General features: G+C 37.3%; 1 protein-coding gene across 1 annotated transcript in view; it reads right to left on the bottom strand.

The window, feature by feature from the left end:
- The window catches only part of MYO16 (myosin XVI), a 563,966-nt gene that overhangs the window by 347,705 nt on the left and 201,030 nt on the right, over positions 1-15,231 (bottom strand). Inside the window, exon 10 of the mRNA XM_032246200.1 lies at positions 5,674-5,824. Coding sequence (XP_032102091.1) covers positions 5,674-5,824 — 151 coding nt within the window. The remainder of the gene's footprint in view (positions 1-5,673; positions 5,825-15,231) is intronic.

The following is a 15,231-nucleotide window of genomic DNA, read 5'->3' as shown; positions in this document are numbered from 1 at the left end:
TAACTCCCAAAGGAATCAGAAAAAGGAGGAAGATCAAGAGTAAGATTAGTATTTTCTTCAGGAGTAATGATTTATGCTAGGATAAAAAGATCCTTCTTACAGTCACGATGCTAACAACTTCAATGCAAATTTCTATGTGCACATTTAGAAAAGGCATGAATAGTACTAACAGAAGCTCTGCATTCGTTCCAGCAAGCCTGGAGCAGCTATCATAGACATCTCATTGGTATTCCTGTGGATTCTCGTCTTCAGTGGCACAGCTGTTACATGGGTCAGAGAAACTACTAGGCTGACAGTAAAAATATGAATACTCCCTAGCCTGTTTATAGTTACACCGTGGGGTAGATCCAGTGTGAGAGCAGATCAAGGGAAGAGTTCCTTGCATTTCTCACATCCAGATTCCAAAATAACCCAAAAGGAAGCTTTGATAATCAATCTTAAGCAAGGCTATCAAAGGAGCACATTCTTTATAGATTTCAAAAGCACTGTGACAGCTGATAAGTAGAAAGAAAAATAACAAGTATGTTGTGAATGTTTTTATGTTGCAGTTGTAGGCTAAAAAGTGGGCACCACCAATGTCTACCAAACAAACATAAGAGCAATTACCAGATAAGGACAAGAGATTACCTACCCTCTCCAAAACTGACCATTATGGTTATTATTCTATATATTTCCAAAAGGAGAGATCGAAAACACAAGATAGACATAATTTAGAATAGAAGACCAGGAAGAATTTAGGAGAAACACTTTGAGAAATGCTTCGAGCTCCAAAGTGAATTTAAGTTTTGAAAGTTTTCTGAATTTGCTGATCCTTTGTCTCTACCGTGTAGATGCTGTTTTGAGCACCGTGGGCTTTACCGTGTTGTCTGGTTTTGTTTGCTTGTTTGTGACTTCTCTCTAGGCAGTTAGTAGTACATGTCCAGTGACTAGACATGTACTACTAACGGGCAACAGAGATGATCTGACAGGTGGGATCAGGGCAACAGGATTTGGAGGAAGGCGGTCTAAGAGCAAATAACCCAGTAAGCATAAGTAAAAAGAAAAGAGGAAATGTTTTAAAAAAGACTATGTGTTGACTGGAATGACCAGATTAGGAAAGGGTGATAAAGTGACACACACTTTACTTCGCTTCCCAAGGCCTCCACCCATGCCATGCCTGGACAGTCCTGTGCAGTTTTGCCCGCCTTTTGTTATTCCGCCAAGTGTTTCTTAAATAGTGAAGTCTACCAGGCCCTTTCCCTTTCCCTTTACTTGGCTGGGGATCTACGGGCTGGTGTTCATGTGTGCTGGTGTCTCTGTGGACTACAGGGTTAAAGTTACAGCCGATCCTAGAAACCTGCTGTGGTGCCCCCAATAGAGCACTGGAAACAAAATAAAAGAAACATTTCAGATTCTAGACAATTCATTTAACTATTTTTTCGACACAGGGTCTCACTCTGTAGTCCATGCTGGAGTGCAGTGATGACATCCTAGCTCACTGCAGCCTCCAACCTCTGAGCTCAAGCAATCCTCCCAACTCAGCCTCCTGACTTGGTGGGACCACAGGTGTGCACCACCATACCCTCCTAATTTTTAAATATTTTGTAGAAATGGGGTTTTGCTATGTTGCCCAGGCTGGTCTTGAACTACTGGCCTCAAACAGTCCTTGGCCTCTAAAAGTGTTGGGATCATAGGTGTAAGCCACTGTTCTCAGACTGTTTAACTTTTTGATCAGCTTGAAACTCAGTTGGAAACTTGAGTTTAAGTTACATAGTGAAAGTAGACAATAACTTGCTCACAGTGACATTTTGAGGATTCAGATAATGTAGGTGAAAGAATTTTTAAGCTTTGAAATGTTAACCAACATATTATTTTGCATTATTATTTTCTAAAATATTCTACATTTACATTGAAAAGTATAAAGTCCTGTGGATGCATTGACTGGAACTACATACATTTAGAGCAGATCCCTGCAAGGAGTAGAAGATTTTATTGTTCCGGCAAAACTAGAGTATGTAATTCCAGTCAGTCTCATACAGTCAGTCTATACAGTAATAAAAATAAATACACCCATATGACTGCATTTGTATCATGTTCCTGATAGTACCATATGGCCTCACCTCCTGTCATCTTCATACCAACCAAAAAAGGCTGGTCCTATGTACCCATTTTACAGATGAGGCTCAGTGAGGCTATGGAACTTCCACAGAGCTCCTGGGCTACAGACCTGAACCACAGCAAAGCTGCATGTCCCTGTCAGGCGTCCTCTCTACTAGAGGCTATCATGGCTTCACTAAATGGAATAAAGACTCGATTTGAATTTCAACCTTAAACCTAAGTTAAATAAAATGTCAGAAAGAAGAGAAGGAGGAAAGATGGGAAATAAGAAGTTAGGGAACCAAGAAAAGAATGAAAAAAAACCCAGCAGTTAAGGGAGGGATGGGATGGGAGAGGAGAGGAAACCAGGAGGGAAAGGGAAGAGAAGGAAGTCTTGCACATTACAACTAATTTAAGAAACATTCTGTGTTCTCAGAGAAATTATAAAAACAAATGTTAATTTTAGTGGTTCTTGGAAATTAAAAAAAAGTTACAATGTTAAATCAAGCCTTTAATATTCATTTACACAGTTACCACTTGATAAGACCTACCCTTTAAAAATCTGGAAAGAGAGATGCTAAGTAGCTTTTATTTTAATTTTTAAAATTTTTCCACATGATGTATTTATTTATAAAATGTTAAATAGAACTTTATAGCTTTGAAAAGTGTTTTGGAAAGCTTTCCTATGAAAAGTGAATATATAATCTGCTCGGTTTCTCATGCTAATCTTCCCTGGAGAGAACCGTCCAGCTAGCACCTTGTGGGCAAGAACGTATGGGAACATGACGGATACAGGGTGGCGTATTAGTGGGTGAACATTAGATCACACAGGAGCAGAGAGCCTGGGTAGCAGCCTTTCCATCTTTAATAATACAAAAGCACAGCATGGTTACAATTACTTTTTATGACTAGGATACAACTGTAAAAAGTCTACATTAAAACAGAAAAGTTATCCCATGAAGAATATGCTTGATATTCTTATGTTGTGAATGCCTTATTTTTGAAGGATATTTTATGTCTTTTGGAAACATCTTATTAAATTACCACTAAAAAGCAATTAATCTTCTAATCAGAAATTGCTTTGACTCCACAGAGGGAGAAATCTCAGTACCTTGATGAAAGGGTTGACCTAGTTTGCTCTTCTTTAATTAAATAAATGATAGTCATACTTACTACTGTTAAACTCAAAAACCTAATTAATACAACTTGAAAGCAAATTAATAGAAATGGACAATAATTTCACATATACACATTGACTACAAGTCACGCCGTTATCAACAATTGCATTCAAAAGTGCGTGAATGTTAGTTACTTTGAACAGTAGGAAATCAGTTAGCCTGAGGTTTTCTACACATTTCTATAAATGAATTAAGAGAAAATACTTCAAAACAATACTAGTAAAAACAAAAACACATTTTAAAGTTATCTTTAATTTCTCTAAGAAATGTAATTAATAATATTAATATTCCCACTCTTAATAACAAATTAAAGTATGAGGAAAATAACTCCGTAAGTTTGAAAACAGTGTTCAATTGTCGGTCATACCGAAATTCTTCACTCACATACCTATTCTAACAGAATCATATGATGTAATGTTTTAATCAATCAATAAGTTACTGAAAAAATGAAATATTTTCCCTCCCAAAAGGAAACATATATACGTATATACATATATGAGATATTATTTTGTTAAAGCTAAAGGTGAGCAGTAATGGGTTTTTATACAAGAGAAAACACCCCATAAGACTTTATTCAAAGTGGCTGCCCATGAAAATAATTAGGAAACAGGAATCACTCTTGAGATTCAGCTGTTGTAAAGTAACTCAGAAATTTGTTTCCTCACCATTCAACTGCAAACTAATTTGAGTCTTAAATATCTGTATTGAAAACAAAAACTAAGCTTTTAAATTACATTTACAAGCACAGTGTTAAAATGTATGGGTGGAGACGGTGTTAGACATAATTAATTGTCATTTTTCCTCTAGTACAGGATACTAATTGCAGGATAGTATTAAATCATAACTGGAAATGGAAAGTTATGTCAGACATTAAAGTACACAAATTATATGGCTCAGAAACACTTGGAATCTTAACAGAAGTTAATAGGATCCTTTAGAAGGTTAAGACATATTTTGCCAGGGGTGATGGCTCATACCTATAATCCACGCACTTTGGGAGGCTAAGATGGGAAGATCACTTGAGCCTAGGAAGTCAAGATCAGCCTGGGCAACATAGTGAGACCCCCATCTTAATAAAAAACAAAAGAAAAAGGCCGGGCATGGTGGCATACACCCTAGTCCCAGCTGTCTCAAAGCTGAGGCAGGAGGATCACTAGAACCTGGGAGATTGAACCTTGATGAGCCATGATTGTGACACTGCACTCCAGCTTGAGTGACACGGTGATCTTCTGTCCCCAAAAATATATACATATTTTGTCTTAAAGTTTACCTAACCTTTAATTTGTCTAGTACTATGAACTAATTGTATTCTTCCAAATCTATATGTGGAAGCCCCAATCCCTAATGCAACTGTACGTGGAGACAGGGCCTATGAGGAAGTAATTTAAGTTGAATGAAATCCTGAGGGTGAGATCCTGATCCTACAAGATCACTCCAGAGAGTGCCCTCTTCCTGTTCCTCTCTGCCTCTCCCTCCTTCCCATTCATGCTGCCTCCTTCTGCCCACCCAGCGAGGGTGGGAAGGTGTCCCGCACCTGCAGCCAGCCTGCACCGTGACCTTGGACTCTCAGAGTCCAGACGCCTTGATGACTGTGAGAAACGCATGTCTGTTGTTGAAGCCACCCAGACTGTGGTGTTTGTCATGGCAGCTTGAGCAGAAGAATACACCTACTAAAATGTAAAAGTGTTTCAAATGTTTTGCTTACCTGTTTTAGTTACTTGAAATAACAAAAATTAATAAAATTAAAATTAAATTTTAAGAAGATCTTTAGGACATCTGGCTAAAATGTCTGTAAAGATGGAAGTTATTTTGCCACTTATAAAACAAAAATACACAAAAGTCATTTATTTCTGTGGCCATGATAAAAGAAAATACATTAATTTCCATAACTCCAAGCTCATCACTTTCTCCCCCTTTAAATAAAAAATTATCTCCCATAACTTGGGTACCAGAGCAGGACACTCATGTATACACAGACACACATGCAACATAAACACACAGACATACACAGATACACACACAAGGCATGACCATAGTTACTTTTAAGAATAAATGATTCAGTGACCGGTTTGCCCTTCTAGTTTGTAAAATATTTGGATCATTGAAATAAACCAAAAATCAAAGAATACATAACAGTAAAAATAATGACAAATGATTCAACTGGAAATATTTAAGAAGTAATATACTGGCTAAGCTTACATTCCTGGTATATAAGTCAAAACCAAAATTCAAATTGTTGTAAAGAACAATAGCATTACGTTTGTGGATCAGTTTATGAAAACTGCAAGCAAAATATTAATCTATGCATTAAGTGGTCTTTCAATGGAAAATAGTACACATTTGTTTTTGAAATATGTTGGATTTTAATACATTACTTGATATGAAAAAGTACCAGTAGACACAGCGAGGGCGTGATTACCTGCTCGGGTTTGGTGGAAACACTCATCGTGGGGTTTTCTGGGGTGCTGTCCTGAGACTGCTGATTACACAGACCTTTTGTGGCATCTTTGAACATAGTGTCTTTTTCCAACAAACTGTCTTGCTTGGCAATTGGTAACACCAGGGGACTGCTACAAGAAAAAAGTCAATGCTACAATTAGTATCTTTCTAATGTTTCATCAAGTGAAAACTGTCAGTACAGGATAGCTGGACTATAGATCTTATTTAGATAAGAAATACTTCTTAGAAGCTGCAGGAAAGAAATTAATGAGAAATCTGTAAACCTTTTGAAATTAATTCCAGACTTTATTCAATTTTACCTTTAAAAGAAAAAATATATATTTATTTGAACTCCAGAAGAAAACATTTACAAACGTATATGTGACTATAATAGATGAATCAGTATGCAATTTAAGAGCTGGGATTGAAATGCAGGGCTGAACTAAGCAAGATTCAACATTTAAATGCAAAAATGGATTGCAAACAACCTAATAAAGGCATAATTGGATAATTAGTTTAAAAATTATTCATATAGGATTTAAAGTATAAAATCATGGGAAAAATTTCAAGTTTGCAATGGAATAACATGAGAATTTAAAAAATTATATCTTTAAGTACTACAATATTACAAGCAGAGTAAATTTTGTTAATCCTATACAGCTCAAAGGAGGCCAAAAATAAATGATACTTAATTTTTTATTCTTCTATTGACTTTATTGCCAAAATACAGCCATTATTTTATAATGTCCATTAAAAACAAATAGAAAATAAATGTTAAATTTGCATTGTATCACTTTAAGATTTAAAAATGTGTCTCCTGAATTGTTAGCATATAAACAGAAATGCATGTGTATTTAATCAGGTGAAATCTATATAAACATAAGTATTTCATGTAGTCTACCATAATCACTGAGATTCTAATTAGAGCTAATTTTTTGCCTTTTTAAAACTTCTATTTATTGAGGTCTAGTTTACATCCAGTAAAATTCACCCCTTGTTGTTTAGTTCAATGAGATTCAATTTTGCATAAGAAAACAACCAGCAATGTACAGAATACTTTATCATTTCCAAGAGACCCTTTGTGCCCCTTGGAGTCAATTATGATTAGGTATGTTAGGGCTTCTCATACTGTGATTCTAATTTGAATTTTATTTTCTTATTTTAAAATACTTTTTAAATAAAAATGGAATATATTTGAGGCGTATATTGTGGTAATTTGATATACATTTTGTAAAGGCTACTACAATTCTATTAATCGACACATCACATTAGCTCTCCAAAACTTGCTCATCTTATGACGTAAAGTGTGTGCTCTGTGACTGACACTTCTCCTTGCTCACCCTCTCCAGTGCCTGGCAGCCACTGTTCTATTCTCCGCTTCTGTGATTTTCAGGTTTTCAGAGTCCACACGCAAGCAAGGTCATGCGCTATTTGTCTGTGTCTGGCTTACTTCACTTGGCCTAATGTCTTCCACATTCATCCACTGCAAATAACAGGATTTCCCTTTTTTGCAGCTGAATGATATTCTGTACATACGCACCATGATTTCTTTATCCATTCATCTGCTCATGGGCTTTGTTTCCATATCATCACTATCATGAATAATGCTGAAATGAACATGGGATGGCACATATGTCTTTGAAATCCTGATTTCATTTCTTATGAATAAAATATCCAAAATTGCAATGCTGGATCATATGGTAGTTCTATTTTTTAATTTTTTGAGGAAACGCTGCACTTGTTTCCGTAGTGGCTACCCATTTTGCATCCTCACAAAGTGTTCAAGGGGTTCCTTTTCTCCTCACCCTCACCCACACTGCTTATCTCCTGTCTTTTTGATAACTTTCATCCTTACAGATGTGAGGTAGCATCTTGTTGTGCTTTGAATTTGAATTCTCTGATGACTACTGATGTTGAGTGCCTTTTCATACACCTGTTGGACAAAATTATATATGTCCTCTGGGAAAATGTCTATTCAGGTTCTTTGCTCATTTTAAAAACTTACAGATTTTTTTATAGTCAGCTGTGTGAGTTCATTAGATATTTATCCCTTATCATATATATTTGTACATACATATGCACAGATATATATATATATATATATATATATATATATATATATACCTAAGTATATGGTTCACAATTATTTCCTCCCATTAAACATGTTGCTCTTTCATGCTGCTGATTTCACTGTTTTCTTAGTGAAAACTGTGTAGAAGGCTTTTAGTCTGATGTAACTGACCTATTTTTACTTATTTTTTCTTTTGTCATCTGTGCTTTTTGTCGTCTGGTGTCATATCCATAAAACTCACTGCCACAAAAGTTATTGAGGAGCTTTTTTCTTTTTTCAGGAAGCTTATGGTTTTAAATTTTATATTTAAGTCTTTCATCCATTTTGTCTTAATTTTTCTACATGGTGTAAGACAAGGGTGCAGTTTCATTCTTTTGTATGTGAATATCCAGTTTTCACAGTAAAAATTACTGAAGTAACTTTTTTTCCCATTGCATCTTTGTGCAAAGATCAATAGACAACAGATGCTTGGGTTTATTTCTGTGCTTCCTATTCTGTTCCACTGGTCTATGTGTCTGTTTTATTGCCAGTGTCATACTATTTTGATTACTATAGCTTCATAATATAATTTAAAATTGAGGGATGTGATGCCTCCAGCATTGCTCCTTCTGAAATAAATAGCGTTTGCTATTTAGAGTTTTTTGTAGTTGCATACAAAATTTCTTTTCTTTGGTACAGTGTGGGCTCAAATCTTTTGACTATTTGTATTGGTTTCTTTGTTTTCAGATTATTGAGTTTATATAGTCCATATCCAAATCACTTATCAGATATGCTCTTGGCAAATATTCTCTCCCACTCAGCATCTTTGTACTTTTGTTTGTATAACTGTGTTTGAAAGAAAAAAATTCTCTTATGATTTGTGCTTCTTATAACTTATCTAAATTCTTTTCCTAACCCAATGTCACCAAAAATATCTCCTAGGCTTTATTCTAGAAGTTGTACAATTTTAAGCTTTACACTTTGGTATATGACCCATTGTGACTTGCTTTTTGTATATAGCGCTATATATGAGTTGAAGTACATTCTCATATGGATGTCCAAAGGTTTCAGCATTTTTTTTAAAAAACATGATTTTCCCTTCCAATTAGGAGGACATCTTTGTTAAAAATCAATTGACCATATCTGTGTGGGTCCATTTGGGGACTCTCCATTGTGTTTCATTGATATAATCATTCATTCTTAAATCAATACTACACCGTCTGATTCATGTATCTTCTCAATAAGCCTTGAAACGAGTCATGTGAGTCATCCAACTATGTTTTCACTTTGAAAATTATTTGGCAATTAGAGATTTTTAGCATTTTCATATACATTTAGAATCTATTTGTGAATTTTTACAAAACTACTTGCTGTGATTTTGATTAGCATTGTACTCAACTGATAAATCAGTTTGGTGAGAATTGAAATACTTACAATGTCAACTTGTGTCATCCATGAAAACAAGTGTTTTATTTTGATCTTTGTCAATTTCCCTTATCAACACGTTTTAGCTTTCATAATTAAAATCTTCCAAATAATTTTTAGTTTTATTCTGTTTTATGCTTTTATAAATGTATTTTAAAATTCCAAGGCTGAGTGTAGAAGGATTGCTTGAGTCTAGGAGATTGAGACCAGCCTGGGCAACATACTGAGCCCCATCTCTATGAAAAGTAAAACTTAGCTAGCTGCGGTGGTGCACACCTGTAGTCCCAGCTACTCAGGAGGCTGAGGTGGAAGGATCACTCAGGCCCATGGGGTTGAGGCTGCAGGGAGCTGTGATTTCATCACTAGACTCCAGCCTGGGTGACAGAGTGACACCTGGTCTCAAAAAATAATTGAATAAATGAATAAATACAAATAAAATTCCAATTTCCATTTATTAAATTTTAGTATATAAAAACACAAATGATTTTGTATATTAGCCTTGACATAGCGAGAACAGAGTAAGCTGACGGGCTGCTTTCAGTAACCACCGCAGTCTCACCATTTTGTAGCCCATCGCTACGCTCTGCCTTCCAACCGAACTTTAGAACCTGAAGGGAAAGCATGAATTAAAAAAGAGTCTAGCAAATAGGCCAGGCCTGATGGAAAGGCAGGAATATTAAGAAATACGTTTACAGAAATGCAAGGTCAGTTTCCCTTCCTTTGAACTCTGTATGATAATGTTTTAGTGTTTTAGCCAATGAAAATACTTGTAAGTAGGTGAGGGGACAGGGGAGTAATATGTTAACACGAGGTAGCATGGTATGGTACAGACGTATGGGCATATATTTTCAAGTCAGTCAAAGTACCACGTTTGATGTCCGGTGAGTTATGTAGTCATTCTGTAAAACCAAAATGCAAAACGACTATAGTAAAGGACTCCTAACAAAATGTACATAAAGGGATTAGCACCATGACTATGGCCACAAGCAGGCAATGAAATCAGCTGCTGTTTCTATGTGTCTAGAACTGCTAAGCTTCTGAGATTTCACCCTACTTGGAATCTAACAAGTTAGTTTGTTGCTATTCCATGGTTTGTGCAGGAGACAAGAGTTCTGGAGCAGAGATATACGACTTTACTACTTATGGCAGACACACAGCTTTGCGTTTATATCAGCTCTCCTTTATCATTTGTCCCATGCAGTGGGGAGGTGAAAGTAGGAAGAAGGCAACACAGTTGGCTCTTAATGGATGCCAATAGTAGAGAAAGTGCTGTTGCAGGAAAGCCAGCTAGATAGCAAGTATTTTTTGAGCAAGCAACACACATTTCATGAGGGAGCAAATAAGTCAGTTCCCTCCTTTGGGGAGTGAATGATAGGGTTCTTTGAAGTTACACAGTTGCCTATATTGCTATCTGCATATGCCTTGCAGTCTGACAAACTGAGCAAGAATGAAGGATGCTCAGGGACTCAGGTAGATGGTCCTTCTCAATAGCATAGTTATTAATTGGAAAAGTTTACTACAAAAAGGGAAGGCCTATAATGCTCATAAAAATTTCATAGCCAGATCTGCTTGATTCTGCTGTGATTTGAATATTTGTCCCCAGTGAGGCAGTAGTGAGAGGTGGAACCTTTAGCAGGTGATTGGGTAATGAGACCTCTGCCCCCACGAATAAGTTAATCCATGCAGGGATTAATAGATTATTGGGTAAATGGATTAATGACTTATCATGAGGGTGGGGTTGGTGGCTTTATAAAAATGAAGAGAGAGCTGAGCTAGCAGTCTCAGCCCCTCATCATGAGATCTGCTGTGCCACCTTGGGACTCTGCAGAGAGTTCCCTCAAAAAGAAGGTGCTCACCAGATATCACCCCTCAACCTTGGACTCCCTAGACTCCAGAACCATAAGAAATACCTGTCATTTCTAATAAATTACCCAGTTTTAGGCATCCTGTTATAGGCAACAAATAATGAACTAAGACAAATGCCGTCAACTGATAACATATTACTTCCAAAGAGAACTTCTTTCTTCCACAAGCACCATTGGGACAACGTCGGTCTGCTGTAACTTCATTCATCATTCAAAGACTTCCTAAGAATATGTTCAGTGCTTCTTTGAAATAAAACACCTTCACATATTTTGAAATAGTTGTCATGATTTCCACATATATATTTTTTGAGACAGAGTCTCACTCTGTCACCCAGGATTGAGTGCAGTGGTGTGATATTGGCTCACTGCAACCTCTGTCTCCCAGGTTCAAGTGATTCTCCTGCCTCAACCTCTCAAGTAGCTGGCACCACACAGGCATGGGCAACCACACCAAGCTTTTTTTTTTTTTTTTAAGTAGAGACTGGGTTTCACCATGAAACTCTGAGGCCAGGCTGGTCTCAAATTCCTGTCCTCAAGTGATCCATCCACCTTGGCATCCCAAAGTGCTGGGATTACAGGTAGAAGCCACCGTGCCTGGTCTTTCCCTATTTTTTCTATAATTTGAGTGAACTATCTGCAAAATGTTTTATTAATTATGTGACATTTAACGTGATAGTCTTCTAAACATGCTACATGTATTAATTTTTTTCATTTTCACAACAAGATTATAAAGTGTTCATTATTTTACAACATGTATTAGTTTTATAAATGATTAAACTGAGGGGCAGAGGAGAAGAACTTGCTCCGGACACATAGCAGGCGCCACTGGAGCTAAGGTTTAAAGCTGTTGGTTCCAAGCTGCAGAGCCTGTGCGCTTAACCAACAGTCTGCATCCACTCTCGCCGCTATGAAAATATTTTCTGTATTTATTTTTCTTCATATATCAATCATCTTTTTTTTCTTCTTTATCAGAGAGTTTTATAAACTAGAGAGGGTTTGCATATACCAAAGGTTTTGAGTAAAGGGTGATAAATAAAAGAGTAATTAGATTGGTCAAGGTACAAACAAGGAAGATAGTTTATGAACTACAAAAAAAATCACCAATTATAAAGATTTCTTTAGAATAAATACTTTTCTTCAGAAGAAGTATTGAGTTTACTAAAATAGCTAAAATATTCATTTCATATCTCAAATCTAATTGCACTAATACTAGCAGACTCCATGAGGGCTATCGTTGGAAAAAAGATTGGCTTAAGATTACAGGGACATCATTCTAAATCAGATTTTGCCTCAAGTTGGCTACCACCTGAACTTTTAAGGTCTTTGAAGTCTCTGGGTCACAGCTTCACCTTTGCAAAATGCACGAGTTAAACGAGGTAATATCTAAGTGTATATCAAGCCCTACAGTTTTGTATTATTAATAAATAATCTCTCCTCATGTAACTTTTCACCTGCATCTCTAAAAATGAGTCACTAACGCACTCAATTTTATCACAGGTAATATAATATAGGAGATACCACTGACAATAATCACAGATAAATAGTTACAAAGAGTCTGTGTACTAGTCCGTTTGCACACTGCTATAAAGACATACTTGAGACTGGGTATTTATAAAGGAAAGAGGTTTAATTCACTCACAGTTCTACCTGGCTGGGGAGGCCTCAATAACCTTACAATCATGGCAGAAGGCATCTCTTCACAGGGCAGCACGAGGAAGAATGAGTGCCAGCAGAGGAAATGCCAGATGTTTATAATACCATCAAATCTCACGAGAATCACCCACCATCATAAAAACAGCATGGGGAAGACCACCCCCACGATTCACTTACTTCCCATTGAAACCCTCCCACCACATGTGGGGACTATAGGAACTACAATTCAAGATGGTATCTGAGTGGTGACATGGGCAAACTGTATCATTCCACCTCTGGCCCGTCCCAAATCTCATGTCTTCACATTTCAAACATCAAGCCTTTCAAACAGTCCCCCAAAGTCTTAACTCATTCGAGCATTAACACAAAAGTCCAAGTCCAAAATCTCATCTGAGACAAGGCAAGTCCCTACAACCTATGAGCCTGTAAAACTCAAAGGAAGTTAGTTGCATCCTAGATACACTGGGGGTATAGGCATTGGGTAAATAACCCCATTCCAAATGGGAGAAATTGGCCAAAACAAAGGGGTACAGGCCCGATGGAATTCCAAAATGCAATAGGGCAGTCATTAAATATTTAAGTTTCAGAATGATTCTCCTTTGACTCCATGTCTCACATCTAGGTTATGCTGATGCAAGAGGTGGTCTTCCATGGGCTTGGGCAGCTCTGTTCTTGTGGCTTTGCAGGGTATGCAGTCCCCCACCCCATGCTGCTTTCACAGGCTGGCACTGAGGGTCTGCAGCTTCTCTAGGAATATGGTGCAAGCTTTCAGTGGATCTGCTATTTTGAGGTCTGGAGAAAGGTGGCCCACTTCTCAGCGTTCCATTAGGCAGTGCCCAAGTGGGGACTCTGTCAGAGCTCCAACCCCACATTTCCCTTCCACACTGCCCTAGCAGGGGTTCTTCAATGAGGGCTGTGCTTGTGTAGTAACTTCTGCCTGGATATCCAGATGTTTCCGTACATCCCTGAAATCTAGATGGAGTTTCCCAAGCCTCAATTCTTGACTTCTGAGCACCCACAGGCCCAACACACCACATGTATTCCACCAAGGCTTGGGGCTTGCACCCTCTGAAGCAAGGCCTGAGCTGTACTTTGGCCCCTTTGAGCCATAGCTAAGGCTAAATTTGCTGGGGTGCAGGACATCAAGTACCTCAGAAACACACAGCAGGGGGACCCTGGGCTGAGCCCACGAAAACATTTTTGCCTCCCAGGCTTCCTGGCCTGTGATGGGAGGGGCCATTGTGAAGGTCTCTGACGTGCTCTGGAGACATTTTCCCCATTGTTTTGATAATTAACATTCGGTTCCTTGTTCCTTATAAAAATTTCTGCAGCAGGTTTGAATTCATCCCTAGAAAATGGGTTTTTCTTTTCTATTGCATCATCACACTATAAATTTTCCAAAATTTATGCTCTGTTTCCTTTTGAACACTTTGTGGCTTAGAAATTTATTCTGCTAGATACCCTAAATAATCTCTCTCAAGTTTCACAGATCTCTAGGGCAGTGGCAAAGTGCTGCCAATCTCTTTACTAAAGCATAGCAAATGTCACCTTTGCTCCAGTTCCCAACAAGTTCCTCTTCTCTATCTCAGACCACCTCAGCCTGGACTTCATCATCCATATCACTATCAGTGTTTTTATCAAAGCTATTTAACAAGTCTCTTGGAAGTTCCAGACTTTCCCACACCTTCCTGTCTTCTTCTCAGCCCTTCAAACTGTTCCAGCCTCTGCCTGTTACCTGGTTCCAAAGTTGCTTCCATACTTGTGGGTGTCTTTACAGCAGCACGTCACCCCTAATACATATTTACTGTAGTAGTCTGTTCTCATGCTACTACAAGTTCATACCTGAGACTGGGTAATTTATAAAGGAAAGAGGTTTAATTGATTCACAGTTCCACATGGCTAAAGAGGCCTCAGTAAACTTGCAATCATGGTAGAAGGGATCTCTTCACAAGGTGACAGGAGAGAGAATGAGTGCCAGGAGGGGAAATGCCGGATGCTTATAAAACCGTCAGATCTTGTGAGAACTCACACGCCATCAAGAGAACAGCAAGGGGGAAACCACCCTCATGATTCAATTACCTCCCTCCAGGTCCCTCCAAGGACACATGGGGATTATGGGGACTAGTAATTCAAGATGAGAATTGGATGTGGGCACAGCTAAACCATATCACTCTCTTATTCATATATATATATATATATATAAACACTTCTAAGTAAAACTATTTTTAAAGGTAACATATTAATTAGTCATGCACTTATTTTCTATAAGAAATGTGCAAATTGTACACCTAGGCTGATGGCATACAATATTTTAAATTTCCATCAAATAATTGTTTAGGTTTCTCTCTTTTATTGAAAAACATTTTATCTATAATCATCTATAATTAATAATAGCATTCAGACAATTTAATTTCAATATATTTAAATTTTTAGTTACTATGCATTTGTAGAATTTAAGGACACATATATTAAAACGCTGTTTGTTAAAAAAGGAAGCAATTTTAAAGTAATCAGTATTTTCTTAATATTCATTAAATGTTTATTA

Source organism: Sapajus apella, unplaced genomic scaffold (genome assembly GCF_009761245.1).
Source record: "Sapajus apella isolate SASKATOON/1434 unplaced genomic scaffold, GSC_monkey_1.0 scaffold60, whole genome shotgun sequence".
In the NCBI taxonomy this organism is placed as follows: domain Eukaryota; kingdom Metazoa; phylum Chordata; class Mammalia; order Primates; family Cebidae; genus Sapajus; species Sapajus apella.
The sequence above is the reverse complement of the archived record's forward strand: the minus strand, read 5'-3'. Positions and strand labels throughout refer to the sequence as shown.